The following is an 18419-nucleotide window of genomic DNA, read 5'->3' as shown; positions in this document are numbered from 1 at the left end:
GCAGATCGGAATGAAGTCACTAGTCCAGGTATTTGTTGTGGCTGGTCGGGAGGTCAAGGCGGGCCTCGGATGTCCGCCACAGAAAGCAGCAGCATCATCATCATCATCATCACCATCATCACTAGTGGCAGCAACAGCAACAGCTCCCGGGACCTGGCAAAAACCTTGATTCTCACCCGAAGAGTAGATGAATGAGTGCTGTCTGCTACAGCTGTCATGAGAGCGGTCTGATGTGCGACACATCATCCATCGTTAAGTCTCGATGCGACCGAATGCAGGAAACGCTGCCGAGGGAAGGATGGATCAGGACGGGGCGCACGGGGAAGTCTGGAGTAATAGTAATGCCAATGCTATATAGCTACTAATAGCTGTTACTAGCTCCTCCCGTGGCAGGGCTGGTGTCAGCAATGACGGGGTAGAGACCTGACTCCATCATCATCATCAGCATCAGCATCAGCATTCATCCATCCATCCATCCATCCACTTGTTGGAGGCTACTAACCCAGTTCCGCTTTTGTTGGGATGCCCAACAGGAACAATTCCAGAGCCTTTTTTTATTCTTTTTTTTTTTTATTACATTTCCCTTTTCAATCATCCCAGGGCGAATTCTTGACAGAATAGTATAAACCACAACCATAGAACTACATTTCCAATCCCCTCTAATCTCCACTTACAGAGTCAGAACTCAGAATCCCCAATCCAGATCCATCGGAGATAACTATGCACCGCACCGCTTATGCTATGCCATGCTTACATGATGCCGTGTGACCCACGCACCAATCAGAGCCCCCGCCGTTACAGCGCGGTCAAACCTCACCTCCCAATAATAATGAACTTTTTCGCCCACCGCAAAAAATGGAGGCGCATCCCAATCTCAATCTTCAGCCAAAACCACAATCCGTGTGTCTCCGACTGACCCCCTAGCTGAAACACGTCGGTTGATCTTCATCGTGCGACCCTCCCCGCTGCCCCCCTGCCCGCAACTGCTGCTGCACTGCTGCAGAGTGCACATTCCGATCGACACGGGATATTACACTGCGTCTGGGGTCTATCTAGCTCGACTGACTGCCTAGCCTATACAGCACCAGGTCCAATTTCCAAGTCTAGACCTACATACTTTCGGAGGATACACAACTCGTTGGTTGGAAGCTACATAGTAGACAGACAGACAGACAGACAGACAGATAACAATGGAGCATCTCACGAGTTTCCTCGCGGCACTCGGTGAGCCGGAAATCGAAGACGCCGAAGAGGGTATGTACATACCGATGCGATCGATCATGAATGTTGATAGCTTCACCCATAAGCAATATACTACCTTCTATCTACCTACCTCTCTACCAATCATCTAGCTCTAGATCCTTCCTCTCCTCTCCACTCTCCAATCCACCGCTATAGAATCCATCCCCAACATAGACACACACACACACACACACACACAAACAGACCCAAAAGACACAAGATCTACAGAATTAATACCATCATGACAACCAGAATCCTTCCTCCTCTTCTCCCAAGACATCCCATCCGCAAACCTGGGCTTCGTCGACTCGCGCGCCACGACCATCGACCTGACCATTCACGACCAAGACTACACCATCCACCAGTCGCCGACGCTGCTATCTTCGTCGCGCGCCGGGGGGACGACCGGTGCCGGTACGTGCATTCTCAACATCCCCCCCCCCCCCCCCCCACATAAATACTAAAGTGACAACCCCATCCACAGTCCTCTGGAAAATCACCCCGCTCATCGCAGAATGGCTCTCCAACACCACCTCCACCACTAACAACCCCAACCCCCTCTGGACACACACCCTCCTAACACCGACCTCCACGATCGTCGAACTAGGCTGCGGCATCTCCGCGCTGAACGCCCTCGCCCTCGCGCCCAAGATAGCGCACTACATCGCCACGGACCAGGACTACGTGTATCGGCTCTTTCGGCAGAATCTGGAGGCGAATGCGCATACGCATACGCATACCCCGCAAACCAGGTCTGGTGGTTCGGGGAGGCAGAGGGAGAAGGGGCACGGGAAGGGGCACGGGAAGAAAGGGAAGGGGTCGACGCTGCAATCTGGGGCTGGACCAGGGCAGGGGCAGGGGCAGAGGCAAGGGAACATCATCTTCACGTCGCTGGATTGGGAGTTGGATGTGGCGGGGTCGTTGAAGGAGGGGGTGGGGATATCTACCTCTACCTCTGTCTCTGTCTCTTCTTCTACGACTTCTTCTGCTGCGGATGATTATGGTGGTGGTGAAGGGGGGAGGATGGAGAGGGCAGGGAAGGAGACAAAGGCTTCGATCTCATTCTCTCATGCGACTGCATCTACAACGACGCGCTGGTTGCGCCGCTGGTTCGGACATGCGCGGATCTGTGTCGGCTGCGGCCGGTGTATAAAGAGGGAGAGGGAGCGGGAGAAGGGCGCAAGCCAACGGTGTGCGTGATAGCGCAGCAGCAGCGGTCGCCGGAGGTGTTTGAGGCGTGGTTGCGGGAGACGATGCGCGTGTTTCGGGTATGGAGGGTGAGTGACGAGATGTTGGGGGAGAAGTTGAGGTTGGGGTCGGGGTATTTGGTGCACTTGTTGCTGTTGAAGTGATTATCATTATTTTATCTTTAGTGTAATTGTGATTATGATTATAGAATGGGATAGGATGGTTGGTAGAGGGGCGGTGATGGGTTTATCATCATGGTTAATACTGATACTGGTAGTATTTATGAAGTCTTGTGTAAAACGGAGGATAGATAGTATGTGCGATGGGCTATGGCCGAGGCCCTATGGACATGTTTTGTTTTGTTGTGCTTTTTGCAACGGCCATCAGAGGATCGACCAGAGGGGGTAAGGTAGGATCAGCCGAGAGAACGCGGTCAGGTCAGAGCAGTATAGACATTCTTGAAGCGCGCAAATCAAGAGTAATCACAGTCATAGTCACGGCACCGTGGATTCAAGAGCATCGTCCCCTGGACTACAGTAGGGAAAGGGTATATAATGAGCTAGTCACAGACAGACGTCAAGTATATAAGTAATCGGATTGGAGAAGCGAATGCAGCCAATTCAGACCCTTGCGTATGGGTCGACCATTCGACAGGTGAGAGAGTAAGACATTACATTATTAAAGGAACGTTTTTTTTTTGCAAAAGGCCACCCACGAATACAAAAGAGGGTATTGACGCAAGAGCTGCAACAAGAAAAACCACAACAACAACCACAGACTAGGTAGGTGGGTAGGTAGAGAGATCTGAAAGCATGCTCGTACTATGCAAGGCGATGATGCAAAAGCTGGTGCAATGAAAACAGGATTATATATGTAATTTGATTGATGATGTTTGATTTACTTTGCCTCGGCCGTATCTTTAGGTTGCGTGTTCTCTTTTTCGTGATCATGCGGCCGCGGGAATTCGGCCTCGTCTTTGATGGAGGGCTTGTGATCCGGCGAGACCTGTTGTTGCATGGGGGCCTCTACCGGGCGCGGGGGGATCGAATTCAACCGCTCCCGAGGCGTTTCCTCCGGGTCGCGATCGATGATCGATGAGATGGACTGTTTTGTTGAGCCGTTGATTCTGGGCAGTGGTATTTGCTCTGGGACAGGCGTCATGACCATCGGCGGTGCGGGTAGCATCCGGTCGGTGACGACCTCTGTTTTCACGGCAATCTCTCGTCCTTCGTCCGAGTCGGAGGCGGAGGAATACTCCATCTCCTGCTGGTATCCTTCGGTGTCCGCGGGGCCTGACTCCAGCCGACTCTCTTCGGTGGAGGCCCGATTCACGGTGGCCACGGGGGGCAGGGGGGCGTTGGGATCGAAGACGATGCCACACACTTCCAGCGCTCGGGACTGGCTCCCCAGACTGCGATCCTTGTGTTTTTTCGTCAGATGGCACATGAAGCCATGCAGCGTCACGAAGTCCGCCTTGCCGCACCCCGACACGGGACATGTGAGGTAGACCAGACTCCCGTCGGACGGGCGCTTCCACAGCGCGCGCCCGGAGGGATCGTGTGCGGCGGGCCGTCCATGGCGCTCGCCCCAGGCCTCGACGTTCTTGATGGTATATTTCTGCTTGCGGCGGATGGAGGTGGCGCCGGTGGGATCGTGGTGGATGTGCTGGGAGGGGGATGAGGCGGCGGGGGCCCTGGGAGGGCGGCGGGGGGGGATGGGACGAGGCTCGGGGGGAGACTGTTGCTTGAAGAATGCAAGGGTGGTGGCCGCGTTGGTTTCCGACAGGCGGCGAGGCGGCGTCGGGCGAAGCGGCGGCGAGTCGAGACTGGCATTATTGTACCCGAGCCCCATCGACTCGCGCTTCAACCGTTTCCGTTGCCTACGGAGATCCTATTCGCAGGGGAGAAAAACATCCATGTCAGAATCCATCCGTTCCGCAGGGGGTCTTTTAAACATCTCATCGCAGTCTAGTAGTAGTAGTAGTCTTAACCATACCTCTTCTTCGGCCTCGGCACTTTCCGTCATCCTACGAAACTCCTCGTCCTCTCGCTTCCGCATGGCGAGAAGGTGGCTACGGGCCGCCATGCGCGCCGCTTCCTCATGTTCCAGCTGTCGGAGGCGATTCTCGATGTTGTCTATGTGGAATGGTGGCGGCGGCGGCGGAGCAGGAGCAGGAGCAGGAGCTGTGACAGGCGGGCCCGGCTCTTGCAGTGGTGGAGGAGGGTGGAAGGGACGAAACTGATGGTGAACGGGCATCATATGCTCCGGAGGGATCGCCTGGCTCGGGTTCATTGCGATTGGGTGAAAACGGGGGAGGCTCATGGTGTTGACATGGTGTCCGGGGACCCCGTTGATGCCATTCTCATGCACGGGTGCTACAGGAGGCGCGGCAACTGTCATGGTAGAGGACTGAATGGATCCCAGTCAGAGAATTAGTTGATTGGGTTTTACTGCGTTGCTTGATCTCTGGCATGCATGTAAAATGTAAAGCCAAAAGAGAGAGAAAAAAAGAAAAAGAAAAAGCTCGGGGTGGGTGGTTGCAGCTGGAAGTGACGGGTGGTGTAGAAGTAATGAGAGAGACAAGGACAAGGTTAAGTTGCACGCAGGCAGAAATGCAGGAGTCCACCCAAGGGTGAGAGAAGGGAGATGGAGGAGGGAGCAGGAGGAGTAGAGAGAGAGAGAGAGGGGGGGGGGTGGTAGTGAGGAGTAGAAGGAGTAGAGGGGGGAAGGAAGAAAGAGAGTCAAGACAAGAGTGGATGAAGGACCAGAGAATGTAAAATAACTAGTACTGTCTGAAGTCTGAAGGCAATGTGAAGGAGGGAAGGAGGGCGTGGCAGATGTCGAGCTGGAATTAGGGTACCGGGGCCAGAGTAAGAGTACTGACTTACACTTGCAGCAAATAATCTGAATAATGTCAAGAGCAAAGTATCTACTGCTCCAACCAAGCAGAGAAGAAAAACAACCCGCTAGCGCGCTGCAGCTTGCCCGTTTTTTGCCCTCTGGGAAATTTCCCGCGGGTTTTCTTCAAAAGCTGGGTCGGTTTGTCACCCACTAGAGTTGAGGGTCAATGCAAGTGGTAACGGCTAAGCAAGGGATTCAATGGATTGGAGGAGGGCGAGGGCAAAAGAGTGTTCAAGGAAGCACTACTGGAAATGGAGATGTGATGATGGAAGGTTTGGGACGAAAGTTTAAAGGGACGAAAGGGAAAAACGGGGAAATCAAATGAGATGGACGATGAGATGAGATGAGATTGAGGATTGAGGATTGAGATTTGAGATGAAATGGAAATGAAATGAACTAAGAAGAGGGAGAGGGCGGACAGGACGAAGAATATGGAGCACTAATCCTCAAATAAAAATAATAATAATAATAATAATAATAAAATAGAGTGCCAAAGTAATTAAAACCGATCAATTGGGACAGCTCTGGACACCACTAGAGAGGTACACTAGGAGCTAATAAAACTAGTCTCAATAGATAGATGGAGGTCGACACCAGCAGGAGTCCAAGCCAAACCCAGTCAGGTTGACTTTACGGTCAGTTGGAAACAAACAAGTCCATGGATAGAGTCTGGGACCTGCAACAGCACTAGTGAGCTCCAGTGTCAGATGTAGTAATAATTGACAATAATGCCCATAGTACGAGGTTGCACCGATTGCACACCTGTCGGCTCTGCTCACCAGTTCTGCAACAGTCAAGTCAGGGCGCAGTATGACTGACGGCCAGTTGACATCTTTCGGGATACACTCTGGCATTAGGTAGAGAGACCGAGACAGAAAGAATCATCAGAGCCCCGGGCCAGATCCTGCAGTCCCCGAAAATCATATGTGTTGTTAGTTGTAACTTGTAAAGGTTGTATTAGCCTGCCCCTCCCAGAAGAAATCCACTACTGTCACACTAGTGACAAACACAAACCAGCCCAGGTAATCTATCTATAATAAATCCTGTTATTATTTATCGGTCCCCCGGGCCTAGGATCTGAGATGTGTACTTTAGTTGTCTGCCGGAGGGGAAGCGGAATCGACTGTTGGGAGGAGAGGGGGGGGGAAACCAGGGTATAAGCGATGTGTCAGTCAGCACCATCCAGGGCAAATCCGACCTGACACTGGCATGCGATCGATGATTGATAAAGATTCCTGGTGGGAGGCAAACAGTACATACTATAGTACTATCTACTTACTATCGAGTCATTCATTAATTAATCAATCATCCAGTAAAACATTCCTTGACCCTTCCATGAGATCCAGAAAGAAAAAAAAAAAAAAGAAAAAAAAAAAAGGCAGTCGTAATTTTTCTTCTTTCTTTCGTCTTCCAAACCCGCTTGAGGGCTAGTGTTTATTTTTAGCTACCATTTAGTGACCAATGAGCTCCGGATGATCTACTACTTGTTTGTAACACAATTAAATTAAATGAGAAGGACAGTAGAAGATCATGGAAGATCGGGAGAGTTGTACATGGTCCATTGGACTGCAACGGCGCAGGGTCATACAGTGATGCCCGTGGATACAGTTATCCCGACCGCATTCCATCGCCGATGAAGTTTCTGCCACGCTGGAAAGGAGGTGGCCACAAAGGGGAGAGGGGGAAAGAGAGAGAGAGAGAGAGAAATGAGGGACAAAAGGGCCCAGGGGGACGGACACTCAAGAGAGACTGGAGGCACAATAATACAGTTGACAGTACTCCGTACGGGCACTGTATTGAATCAGGGCCAGCAGGTAATAATAATCAACCAAGTGGGGAAGACCCAAAAAACCCAACTGGATTATTATTCCTGGAACAGGTACATTAAACAGGTGATCGACAAATGAAAGAGAAGGGCTGGCTGCAAAATGCCCCAGTCTAAATAAATAGACTCCCTCCCAGTGGCTCTGAAATTAGGCTGGACGTGAGGAGTGCCCTTTTCATCCACAGTCCACACAGTCAGGGCAAAAAATGGGGCGTGAAGCACAGAAGCAGACATAAGATCGAGGCTTTTGCGCGGTGACCCCATAAACAATATAATTGAATCCAATAAATAAATTAGAAAGTAATAATCATCATCATCTCCAGAACCGCGGCAAAGCAGAGTTGCGGCTTTTCCTCATCAAATCCGTCACACTCGTACCAACTGAGTGATAGTGCGACTGTGTCCGGAGTAATAATCATGTACTATCCATCGACCTAGAAGAAAATAAGAACCACCAGCCCTGTCAGGACTCAGGTGGAAGGTATCTATCTACTGGGTAGTACCAGCGGAAATGTCAGACGATCCGGATAATGGAATGCTATCATCATCATCATCATCATCATCATCATCATCGATCAGAGAAGCCAAAAGCAAAGAAATCCCCGGTGGTGTCCTCCACCCCCTCCAGTCCACTTGCCAATCTTCCACTCTAGAAACCCGCCAGATTCCTTGGCCAGGGCTCCCGTCTGCATGTGTGTACCACGATGATTTGTCCCTCTGCTGCAACGCTCCTGCAAGTCTCCCACTGGGGATTGGCTGCAGTTGTGCGCGGCCGATAAGAGCAGAAGTACTGTACTGCTCCTGCTTCTTCTTCTCCTCCTTCTTCCTCTAACCTTAACGTGATTCGACTGCGGTGGATATGGTGTGCTTTGCTTGCTTGTTGGCTGCGATCGCTGCACCCTGATAGGGGAGCCTGCATTTAGCAAATAGCAAATAGCAAATAGCAAACCCGGTATACTTACTTCCATACTCCCTACTGGACAAAAAAAAGTCCCCTTTTACCCCATACTAAGCTGCGTGTTACATAGATACTCCTCCGTCCTGTGCATTCAATTAATCTATCCGGAGGTGATGTTCTGGCCTGCCGGGGGGGCAAGGGAACCATTGAACTATATTAAATCGACTGGATCGATCAGTCCAAAGGATATTGTCAATCCTGCATAATCCGGCTCCACTTCCCTTCCCCCTCGTCGTTTCGTTCGGCCTTGATTGATGGATTGGATGGAGCTGCTCACCCCCCTCTCCTCCCCTCCCCTCCCCTCCCCCAGTCCCCCATATGATTTCACACACACACACACACACACATTCCAGTCCAGAAAAAAAAAATTTCCCACGCGCCGCCCTTGCCCTGGGACTATTCACCTAGGTACAGTGTAGATTGTAGAAGCTTCGAGTCTGCCGACTGGCCGAGATCATCGATCGTCCATCCCCAGAACAGGGAAAATGGAAAATGATGGCATATGTGTGAAACTCGTGGCAACTTCTCATTCAACCCTCACTCAGTATTTCGTACGGCGCATGTACTATGTAGTATGTATGTATGTATGTACATCTTCCCCCTCCCCCCCTCCCCCATCCCCCATCCCCCATTCAATCAATCCAATCATTATTATTCAATATGTTCCACCCCCCATCTTCCCCCCCCTATGCAAGGAATCCTCCCACCTCGGTATCTATTTTGTACCTACTTAAGTAGAACATTTCTCTTTTGTCCCTGAGCCCTACCGTACAAATTTCCGAACAGAAGCAACAAACAGACAGACAGACAGACAGAAGAGAACAGAAAATCGCGGCAATTTGTACTCCGTAGTCCGTACTGGATATTAATTAATTAATGACAGTAGTGGATACAGTCTGTCCTGTGCCTGGATCGCAATGTTTTTAAAGTATGTATGTAGATTCGTAGTTGCCCCCCCCTTCTTACTCCTCTCTCTCTCTCTTACATCCACCAAGCCACTGAGGACTGAGGACTGAGGACTGAGGACTGAGGACTGAGGACTCAGTCTGAGGCTTTTCAACCCCCCGACTAGCGCCAATGCTATCTCCCGGTCTGAATGCTGACATTCCCCGATTGGACCCCCAATCCACCCGCCAAGCGCCGACATCAACAAATGTACTCCGTGCGCCCCTGTCCAGTCTGGCCTGTCCAGTAGAGGTAACTACCGGATGAGTACTTCGAGCACTAGATATACAGAGTGGTACCCTCTGTATACCTACAAATCCTGCTGCATTTGAATTAATTGCTCTGCTCTGCTCTTCTCCTCCTTTCTGCTGGCGCTTCTGTGTGATCAGCAGTGAACTAGATAGATAGATGGATGGTGCACAGCTGGCAAGACAACACGACACGAAACTACTAACTAAATACTACCTTAACTAAATCGGTATTTTATCTAGATTCTAGATTCTAGATTCCAGCTAGATACTAGATAAATACACAAACATACCGACGGGAAAGAAAAGGGAAAACCCCCCCCAACCCAAGAAACAAGAAACAAGAAAGAAGAACCAAAAGTATCCACCGTCTGTCAGCAGTCAGTCAGTCAGTCAGACTCCGTCTTTACTAGATAAGTACTTACATCTGTCTAGCTCGAGCTAGTTCACTCCTTAGTCAAGAGACTAGTCTATCCCAGACCGTGGCCCTGGTTTTACTTACTCTTAGTGTTTTTGAGAGGGGGGGGGGGGGGGGGGGGGCAAGCCATGGCTGTAAAGTGTGAAGTGTGGACACCCGACACGACACTCAGCTTGCTCTGGTGCTTACTGCTCTGCTCATCTAAACTCGGCTCTGGGCTCTGGGCTCTGGGCTCTTGAGGATGGATGGATGGGTGAATGGATGGATGAATGAGTTTAGCTTGGATAGCTTAGCTTAACTAGCGTAGCTTACTTAGCTTGGCGGCGAAGCTGTCGACTGTCGACTGTCGACTGTCGACTCACACTACTATCTACCTACCATCTACGGGTGTACGGAGTACCTATCTAGATCGATACTACTTACCTCGGCAGATGCTATATTTGTAAATAGCAGCTATCTCGGTACTAGTCAAGAACTACTTTAGAGTGAGTGAGACACGACCGGATCTTAAATATCTATCGACAAAGTAGAAAGATAGCTACCGTACTAGCTAACTTGACTGTCTAGCTGCTAAACAGTCAAGTACGTATGGAGGGAGGGTCGCACTAATCAGCATCAAGGATCGGATGGATATATTGACGCAGCAGAATAAGATTACCGAGGGTTGTGGGTGAGCTGGGCCGGCTAATAATGGTATTTATTAATCGATTCGATTAATATTTCGGCGGTGTTGGGGACGCGTGGTGGCCGGCCCACTTGGGTTGGCTTCGGACGGATTCCAGAACAAGTGTCTGTCTGTCTGTCTGTCTGTCTTGACTCTCGAGTTTCTAGAAATCTATCTGGTTAAGTCTCTGTCTGTGTACTCCGTAGAGTGTAGGAAAGTTGGTTCGGGGCAGAGTGAGAGACTGTGCTATGGTGTTGATTCACCCCCCGGAATCGGAAATCACGAGGGTGGGTGTAAACCTACTGCACAACTTGCTGTTTCGATCTTTGCTACACAGTACAGAGTACAGAGCTGCTTGAAATTTACAGAACACATGAGTTATTGAATCGAGAGGAGAATTTCCTGATCTATTGTCACAAGTTCCAGCCCACCACATCCTTTTTCGTGGCCCACCAGCGTAATGTCATTAAGTTACAAAATGCAGACTCCATGCATCCGTCCCAACGGATGGCCATCCTGTCAAAGAATCGCAAACGCTCACCCGTGACCCAAGAGGTATGAAGAGGGGATTGGAGAAAGGAAAAGAGGTAAAGCCCACAGATAAAAAAAAAGAAAAAAAACACCCGTACACCGAAGCAAAGATAGATCGAGCAGAGCTATCAGGTATGTATACATATCATGCATGTTAAAACATCGAAGAAAAGAGAAAAGGCTCTAGGGAATAAAAGAAGTGAGAAATACAAGAAGCCCGGGCTGCGTCAGCCCTTCGGACGTTCAGTAGTAGTACATTTAGGCCTTCTTCTCGCCCTCGCCAGCGGGAGGCTGCTGCTGCTGCTCGTTCTGGGCCTTGTGCATCTTGTCGAAGAGGGTCAGGCTGGCGTTCTGGAGCTCGTCGGTCTTCTGCTTGAACTCCTCGGCGGTGGCGGTACCCTCACCACCCTGGTTCTGGGCAACGAACTCGCGGAGAGTGGAGATCTTCTCGCGGATCTGCTCGGCCTCGGCCTTGTCGAGGCGGTCCTCGAACTCCTTGAGGGCCTTCTCGGTGTCGTTCACGACACTGTCGGCACGGTTGGCAGCCTCAATGGCGGCCTTGCGCTCCTTGTCGGAGGCACCGTACTTCTCGGCATCCTCAACCATAGACTGGATCTCGGAGTCGGAGAGACCGGAGCCAGAGGCAATGGTGATGGACTGGTCCTTGTTGGTGGACTTGTCCTTGGCGTGGACGTGGACAATGGAGTCAGCGTCGATGTCGAAGGTGACCTCGACCTGGGGGACACCACGGTGGGCAGGAGGGATGCCGACCAGCTGGAAGTTTCCGAGGAGCTTGTTGTCCTTGACGAGCTCACGCTCACCCTGGAACACCTTGATCTCGACAGCAGTCTGGAAATCAGCGGCGGTGGAGAAGGTCTGGGACTTCTTGGTGGGGATGGTGGTGTTGCGGTTGATCAGACGGGTGAAGACACCACCGAGGGTCTCGATACCGAGAGACAGGGGGGTGACATCCAGCAAGAGAACGTCGGTAACCTCACCGGCAAGAACGGCACCCTGGATGGCAGCACCGATGGCAACAGCCTCATCGGGGTTGACGGACTTGGCGGGCTCACGGCCGAACATGGACTTGACGGACTCGGTGACCTTGGGCATACGGGTCATACCACCGACCAGGATGATGTCCTGGATCTCGCTGGACTGGAGGTTGGCATCCTTAAGGGCCTTGCGCACGGGCTCGATGGTGCGGCTGATGAGGGGGTCAACCAGAGACTCGAGACCGGCACGGGTCATGCGGTGGTTGATGTGCTTGGCACCGCTGGCATCAGCAGTGATGAAAGGCAGGTTGATCTCAGTCTGGAGAGAAGAGGACAGCTCAATCTTGGCCTTCTCGGCAGCCTCACGGATACGCTGGATAGCCATGCGGTCGCCGGAGAGGTCGAGACCAGACTCCTTCTTGAACTGCTGGACGATCTGGCGGACGAGGGTGATGTCGAAGTCCTCACCACCAAGGTGGGTGTCACCATTGGTGGACTTGACCTCAAAGACACCCTTCTGGATCTCGAGAACGGAGATATCAAAAGTACCACCACCAAGATCGTAGACGGCGACAACACGGTCGGCCTCCTTCTCAAGACCGTAGGCAAGAGCGGCGGCAGTGGGCTCGTTGACGACACGGAGAACGTTGAGACCAGCAATCTGACCAGCGTCCTTGGTGGCCTGACGCTGAGAGTCGTTGAAGTAGGCGGGGACGGTGACGACAGCGTTCTTGACGGGCTTGCTGAGGTAGTTCTCGGCAGTCTCCTTCATCTTGTTGAGGACGAAACCACCAATCTGGGAGGGAGAGTACTTCTGGCCACGGGCCTCAACCCAGGCATCGCCGTTGGTGTGCTGAACGATCTTGTAGGGGACCTCCTTGATGTCACGCTGGACCTCAGCGTCGGTGAACTTGCGACCGATGAGACGCTTGGTGGCGAAGAGAGTGTTCTCGGGGTTGACAACGGCCTGACGCTTGGCGGCAATACCGACCAGGCGCTCACCGTCCTGGGCGAAACCGACGACGGAAGGGGTGGTTCTGGCACCTTTGGACGCAAGTCAGCTTCTTATCTCTTGGAGTGCGCGTCATTTATCTGATCTGGTCATAGCTCCGTTCGGGGAAGGTTTGGCCAAATCGTGGGTCGGGGCGAAAAAAATCTTCACGTACCTTCGGTGTTCTCAATGATCTTAGGGGTCTTGCCCTCCATGATGGCAACAGCGGAGTTGGTGGTACCTGTGCGGTCTTGTTAGCTCTGGGTCTGAGGGACTATGATTCGCAAGGAGCCAGCATACCCAAGTCAATACCGATGACCGAGCCCTTCACCTTCTCCTCTCCTCCCTCGGTAGAGTTCCATCTCCGGAGAGAAGCACCGGGAACTCTGAAGGCAGGAGCGCGAGCGAAAGAGGTGGTGCGCGGGAGCTGTGGGGGAATAACACGTTAGTTTTGAAGGCTTTGCGCGTGTGTACCTATACAGGTATAGTTGTCAAGGGGACGAAGACGTACCGCGCGGGAGATACGGGAGGACAGCATTGTGAAGTGTGATTAAAAGAACAAAATAATACAGATATTAAAAAAGGAGTATAGGAGGACCCCAATCGATTCAATCGAAGGGCGGGAGGATAGTGGAGGGTATATGAGGTGATGAAGGGAGGAGGAGAGTTGAAGGAGACAAGATTTTTCAGCTTCTTTCTGGGGGAGGAAGAACTTGAAGAAGGGAGACGGCAGGTGGTAGTAAAAATCGTCCCGGAGAGCTTCGGCCCGTCGTCGAACTTGGTAGAATCACCGCACCGCCGGTCTCGCCCAATGGCAGCCGAGCTTCCCTTTAGACCGCTCTCACCTGCGGTAGCCGAGCCAATGCGCCTCCGGCCCTTGCTCCGAGGCCAGAAGGTACCAGTAATTGCCACTGCAGTGTTTTCCTCAGCTGTCGGGGCAATACAGTGGAGGAGGACGCGCAAACTCCGGGTCAGACATTGTCCTGCATGGCTGAGGACAGTACTGTGCACATAATATAGTAACGATTATATCGCAAGCATAGCTTGTCCTGGGCCGCGGTTATTATATGATGTGTCGAGCTATGACTGCTCTCTCCTCGGAGTACAGCAGTAGTGAGCAGCACTGCTATCCCTCTGCTAGCTTGTTTGTATCGATAGTTTGGTGTTTTTTGAAAGGACATATCTTATTATGGACTGTTTCCATCGGGTTGGCGATTGAGCTTGTTCGATGGTCTATGGATCTACAACTTACTAACAAATTGGTACTATTTGATCCCCAGCGGTGGAATGGCTAGCTATATATAGTACTCCGTACTCAGTAGGTATATCTTCTATCACTGCCCCCAGTGAAAGTGCTACCATCATGTTGCCCACCACTCTTTACCCACATTGCCTGAACAAATAGCTGGATTTCAGGGGACCCGCACCTGTTTTCATGCCACAAGGTGACAGAACCCAAATCTGCAATGCTCACCTGCATTCTTACTCGAATGGGCTCCAGGAGCCCTTTGTGCCCTTTGACTGTTCATGCCTTATTTTCCAGGCCACACACACACCGTCCTCATTGGAGCTTATTTGATTGACGTACCTAAGCCATCCTGCAGGGTTCGTAGAAGACGCGAACTGTGCCTGCATCACTGTGCCGACCCGTCTAGGACGACTGACTATGCATTGCCTCCTGTGGTCATCGCCGTACCCCCCAGCCCTGGCCGACGACCCTCCCCAGGCAACCATCGCACCCTCACTTGACATAGGGACAATGAAGAAGGGATCTGCGTAGCCATAGTCAGGTCGGAGAGGAGAGCGGTTGCCAAGCGTCATCGAACGGTTGGAGGGAGATGGGACTTGCTTTGGAGGGAGCCTGGGGGAAGAATCCGCCTCACGAGACCGGCTATGTGGCCGTCGAACCCAATCAGCGGAAGGGTGGAAGGGTGCGACCGTCTGCCGGATTCAAGGGATGGCCGGGACTGCCGCGTGCATGACAAGAGCGTTGTCGGTAACTGTAAGTAGTCGCACTCGCAGAATGCTGGCTGCCGGATTCTCCACGATTGAAGGGCTGGAAGCGGACTTGGATCGACTTGCCGCTGGGACGTTCCCCGGATTGGGGCCGGTAAGTCTTACGTCATCCGTTCGCACCCGCCATGACCCTCCGAAATCGTCAACGCAAAGGCCGCCGGTGCGTGCGGTTCGCCGGTGGGCGAGCGAAGTACTACTACTTACTAGTGCTACTTACTACTACTCGACTATAGTACGTAGTAGTTAGTGGTGGGAGCAGCACCACCTGCACCAACTGCACCAACTGCACCAACTGCAGCCAGACCCGGCCGGCCTTCATCGCCGCCTCTCCTCCTCGTCGCGCTGCCTCGCTCTAGTTTTCAACTCTTCTCAAGCTAACTACTCCCTGCGACACCGGCCTCCTTTTCCTTGTCGTTCTATTGCTACCATCTTTCTTTTTCATTGTCACTTGCCATCAATCAACTGTCCCCTCCCATCATCCTCTCATCCTCGCATCCTCGCATCCTCGATCTCGCCCTCACCCTCACCCTCACCCTCACCCTCACCTTCACCCGCCGCCTCTGCCGCCGCCACCTCCTCCGTTCCCTCCGTCCTCCTCTGCGTTGTCCGTCGTTTTCGCAGCATCGGGGACCCTCACTCTAGCTGTACTTCCCGATCATGTCACCTTGATGTGGACTCCTCTTCATCATGACTACGGATTCGCTTTCGTCAGTTTTCTATTTCCCTTGCCTCTCCCAGCGATAGTCCGTCTCGGCGATAGCTAATGTCCTATCGGCTACCCAGGTATCATCCGACTGAGTCCCTAATCCTCCCCACAAAGCGCCGCTTCTTCCCACTCAAAATCCCCAATTTGTCCGTACCTCGAGCCCGCAGTCAGCCCCGTGGATCCCCCACTAATCCTAGTGTTATAGCCACCAGCAACTTCGCAACTACATCAGCACCGCCGACCCAGACAGAATCTACGTCGTCGTCGAGAAACTCGTATATGCCATCCACATCTCGTCGCAGAAGCGAGAGACTATTGCCGAAATTCCCTTTGAGCCCAAATGCCTAGCTGCTGCCCACGGCTGGATTGGCGTCGGGGGCTCCGATAATGGCGAATGCGCCTTTATCAGACTCTCCGATCGGAGCGCGCGCGCCCGGCCCGACACCCCGGCCTTCCAGCCGTCCGACGTCGATAGCGCTTTGCCAATTGACCTCGAACCTCCCACAAGACTTTCGCCTCCCTGGCTGCCCGGCGATGAGCCTGGAACCGCTCGCTCTGCCGGTAGGAGGCAGATTCCAGAACTGCAGCTGCACAAATTCGGGGGCAGTATTGTCAACTCAGTGACCATCCACCGTCTGCCGGGAGACGGGAAGGACTTGGTGGATGAAGATATAGCCATTCTGAGGTATTAACCCGACACCCCAGCGACCGACCCGGCAGCATGCTAACCGGTCCCGCAGTAACAATGACAAAACCGTTACCATCTTTTCTCTGGCCAGGTCGAAAGTCCTGAAAGTGCTTCATCATCCATCATGCATGAATTATGCAATCATGTCTCCGGACTCGACGGTGCTCGCCGCAGTGGGCGACGAAACCCGGGCATATTTCTATGATGTCTCCCGCAACCTCGATCAGGTGGCTCTGACGGAAAATGGCGACAGGCTCTGTGGGTGGAACTGGTGTCTCCTTCGCTGCATAGAGATGGATATAGGCACACGTTTCGATGATGGATGCTGTTTCACCGTCGCGTTTTCTCAGTTTAGTCGATTATGTGCTATTGGATCGCAGTCCGGAGTGATCACCGTCTTTGATTTGATAACAATCCGAGACATCATTCGCGAGCCTCTCGGCAAGAATACGATCATGTGTCGTTTTAACTCGTCCAGGCCTTGCTGTAATGGCGGCGCTGTGCGCTGCATGGCATTCGCACCCGAGCCATGGGACCTCCTGGTATGGCTCGAGGACAAAGGGCGCGCTGGTATTGCTGATGTTCGTCAGCGGTTCGTCCGGAGACAAATCCTCCAGTTGGATATGAACGAGCCCGGAATAGAGGAAGTCCGTACCGAGTTATCGATGGATGACCTGGTATTTGAACTCAATGGTCGGATTTCTCCAGACCTGCGCCATGAACTTGACGCGAACCAGCGCGTTGCTGTTGATTCGTTTGAGGGGCCGCCTTATAACCAAGGCGCACTGGGTTCCGACGACACATCGTCGCCCAGCGAAAGCCTGGTCCAGGAGCTCTCTGAAAGGGAGAGGTTAATAGTCGAATTCTTGAACACCGCGCGCTATACGTCGAGAACGACCGATGGTTCAACAGAACGACGAGTTAGGGCGAGCGCTCACCCGCACCCTGCTGTTCGCCCGCGGCTTCATGGTTCCACAGATGGAGTCAATCGAAATTCTCGTCCTACCTCGCCCCTACGTCATGGCGATGCAGTTCCTCCAATCCCCAGCTGGTTTCGGGGACCAAGAGATGCTAGCGATCGCAGGCAACAGGCGAGACATCAAGGCGCTGCTGTCCTGACTCCGAGCCATAACGAGACGAACAGTCAGGCTGCTCAAGAAACGGGCCCGATAAGCATGGACCCGCAGCCTAGCATTACACTCAGTTGGACTGCTTCGCCGTCGGAGATGCACCCGGAGAACCCCCTGCACGCCGTAGATTCAAGTTCGAGTGACCCCAGTAGTTCTGGAAACGAAACCGGACCCGTCAGTCGGTCACATGGAACGATAGGTCGACCCTCCGCTAACTTCGATTATTCCAACACGACCGCGGAGTTGTTGCCCCGGCCCAGGAACCACCAGCGATCTCGCTCTGGCCACCGACGACTGGAGAGACAGGAAAGCAGTACGCCCGACGCTCTTCCCGACCCACCGCGGCTTTCGAACACTGAACTGAGGGCCAGCGTGGCTGCCGAGCGCCTTCGACGGCAGCGACAAAGTATGAATGAACCACCCAGTCGGCATGACCAACGCGAGCAAAGGTATCGGCAGCAACCATGGGGGTTCGAGCAAACCCGATCTCCTCGATGGATTCGGAGTGTATTGAACGAACTTCCCGACCGCAGCATGGGGATTGGACACCGAGACCAAGACCCAGGTAGTACAGCTGGGATTGGCTGGGGTGCGGATGGAAGAACACTGTAGGTGCCATGTCTCGGACCAACGGTATCACCGGCTGAACTGACGTGACCTTTTTTTCAGGTATATCGCAACTGTGGACGGCATCTTTGAATACCAGGTCAATGTAACGGACCGGAAGACCTTCCCTGTCATCACTTACCGTTAACATAATTCGCCGCGCTTATCCGGAGTACATCATCCCTCGCAACGGATGACGGGCTCGTCTGATGTTTCCATGACCTTCAATGTTGTTTTGAGCTTTTTTGATTTCCCCTCTGATTTCTCTCTCTCTCTCTCTCTCTCTCTCTCTCTCTCGGGTCCATGGGAAGGCGCAGATATTGCCGGACCACTTCATTTCAGCATAAAATTTTCGACGATTGGAAAT

General features: G+C 52.5%; 5 protein-coding genes across 5 annotated transcripts; 2 read left to right on the top strand and 3 right to left on the bottom strand.

The window, feature by feature from the left end:
* Positions 1-1190: 1190 nt before the first annotated feature.
* On the top strand, positions 1191-2594 carry BO70DRAFT_296923 (S-adenosylmethionine-dependent methyltransferase; the record flags this gene model as incomplete). Its single annotated transcript, XM_025539551.1, has 4 exons — positions 1191-1254; positions 1495-1656; positions 1727-2205; positions 2265-2594. 4 exons carry the CDS (start codon positions 1191-1193, stop codon positions 2592-2594), a joined length of 1035 nt encoding a protein of 344 aa, XP_025396891.1.
* A 580-nt stretch (positions 2595-3174) lies between these two features.
* On the bottom strand, positions 3175-5162 carry BO70DRAFT_111851 (uncharacterized protein). Its single transcript, XM_025537882.1, has 2 exons — positions 4426-5162; positions 3175-4320 (listed from the first exon to the last, which is right to left on the bottom strand). Exons 1-2 carry the CDS (start codon positions 4828-4830, stop codon positions 3328-3330), a joined length of 1398 nt encoding a protein of 465 aa, XP_025396890.1. The 5' UTR covers positions 4831-5162; the 3' UTR covers positions 3175-3327.
* Positions 5163-6753: 1591 nt separating this feature from the next.
* Positions 6754-7713, bottom strand: BO70DRAFT_364636 (uncharacterized protein). The gene has a single exon (XM_025543855.1). The coding sequence runs from the start codon at positions 7418-7420 to the stop codon at positions 7196-7198; it is 225 nt and encodes a 74-aa protein (XP_025396889.1). The 5' UTR covers positions 7421-7713; the 3' UTR covers positions 6754-7195.
* Positions 7714-10775: 3062 nt separating this feature from the next.
* Positions 10776-13557, bottom strand: BO70DRAFT_364632 (Hsp70 family protein). The gene is made up of 4 exons (XM_025543854.1): positions 13418-13557; positions 13207-13333; positions 13082-13147; positions 10776-12959 (listed from the first exon to the last, which is right to left on the bottom strand). Exons 1-4 carry the CDS (start codon positions 13442-13444, stop codon positions 11179-11181), a joined length of 2001 nt encoding a protein of 666 aa, XP_025396888.1. The 5' UTR covers positions 13445-13557; the 3' UTR covers positions 10776-11178.
* A 1623-nt stretch (positions 13558-15180) lies between these two features.
* BO70DRAFT_364630 (uncharacterized protein) lies at positions 15181-18231 on the top strand. The gene is made up of 4 exons (XM_025543853.1): positions 15181-15629; positions 15706-15774; positions 15834-16313; positions 16369-18231. The coding sequence occupies exons 1-4, from the start codon at positions 15610-15612 to the stop codon at positions 18056-18058; spliced, it is 2259 nt and encodes a 752-aa protein (XP_025396887.1). The 5' UTR covers positions 15181-15609; the 3' UTR covers positions 18059-18231.
* Positions 18232-18419: the final 188 nt, after the last annotated feature.

This window comes from Aspergillus heteromorphus, assembly GCF_003184545.1.
Source record: "Aspergillus heteromorphus CBS 117.55 chromosome Unknown BO70scaffold_24, whole genome shotgun sequence".
Lineage (NCBI taxonomy): Eukaryota > Fungi > Ascomycota > Eurotiomycetes > Eurotiales > Aspergillaceae > Aspergillus > Aspergillus heteromorphus.
This window is presented reverse-complemented; position numbering and strand designations above follow the sequence as displayed.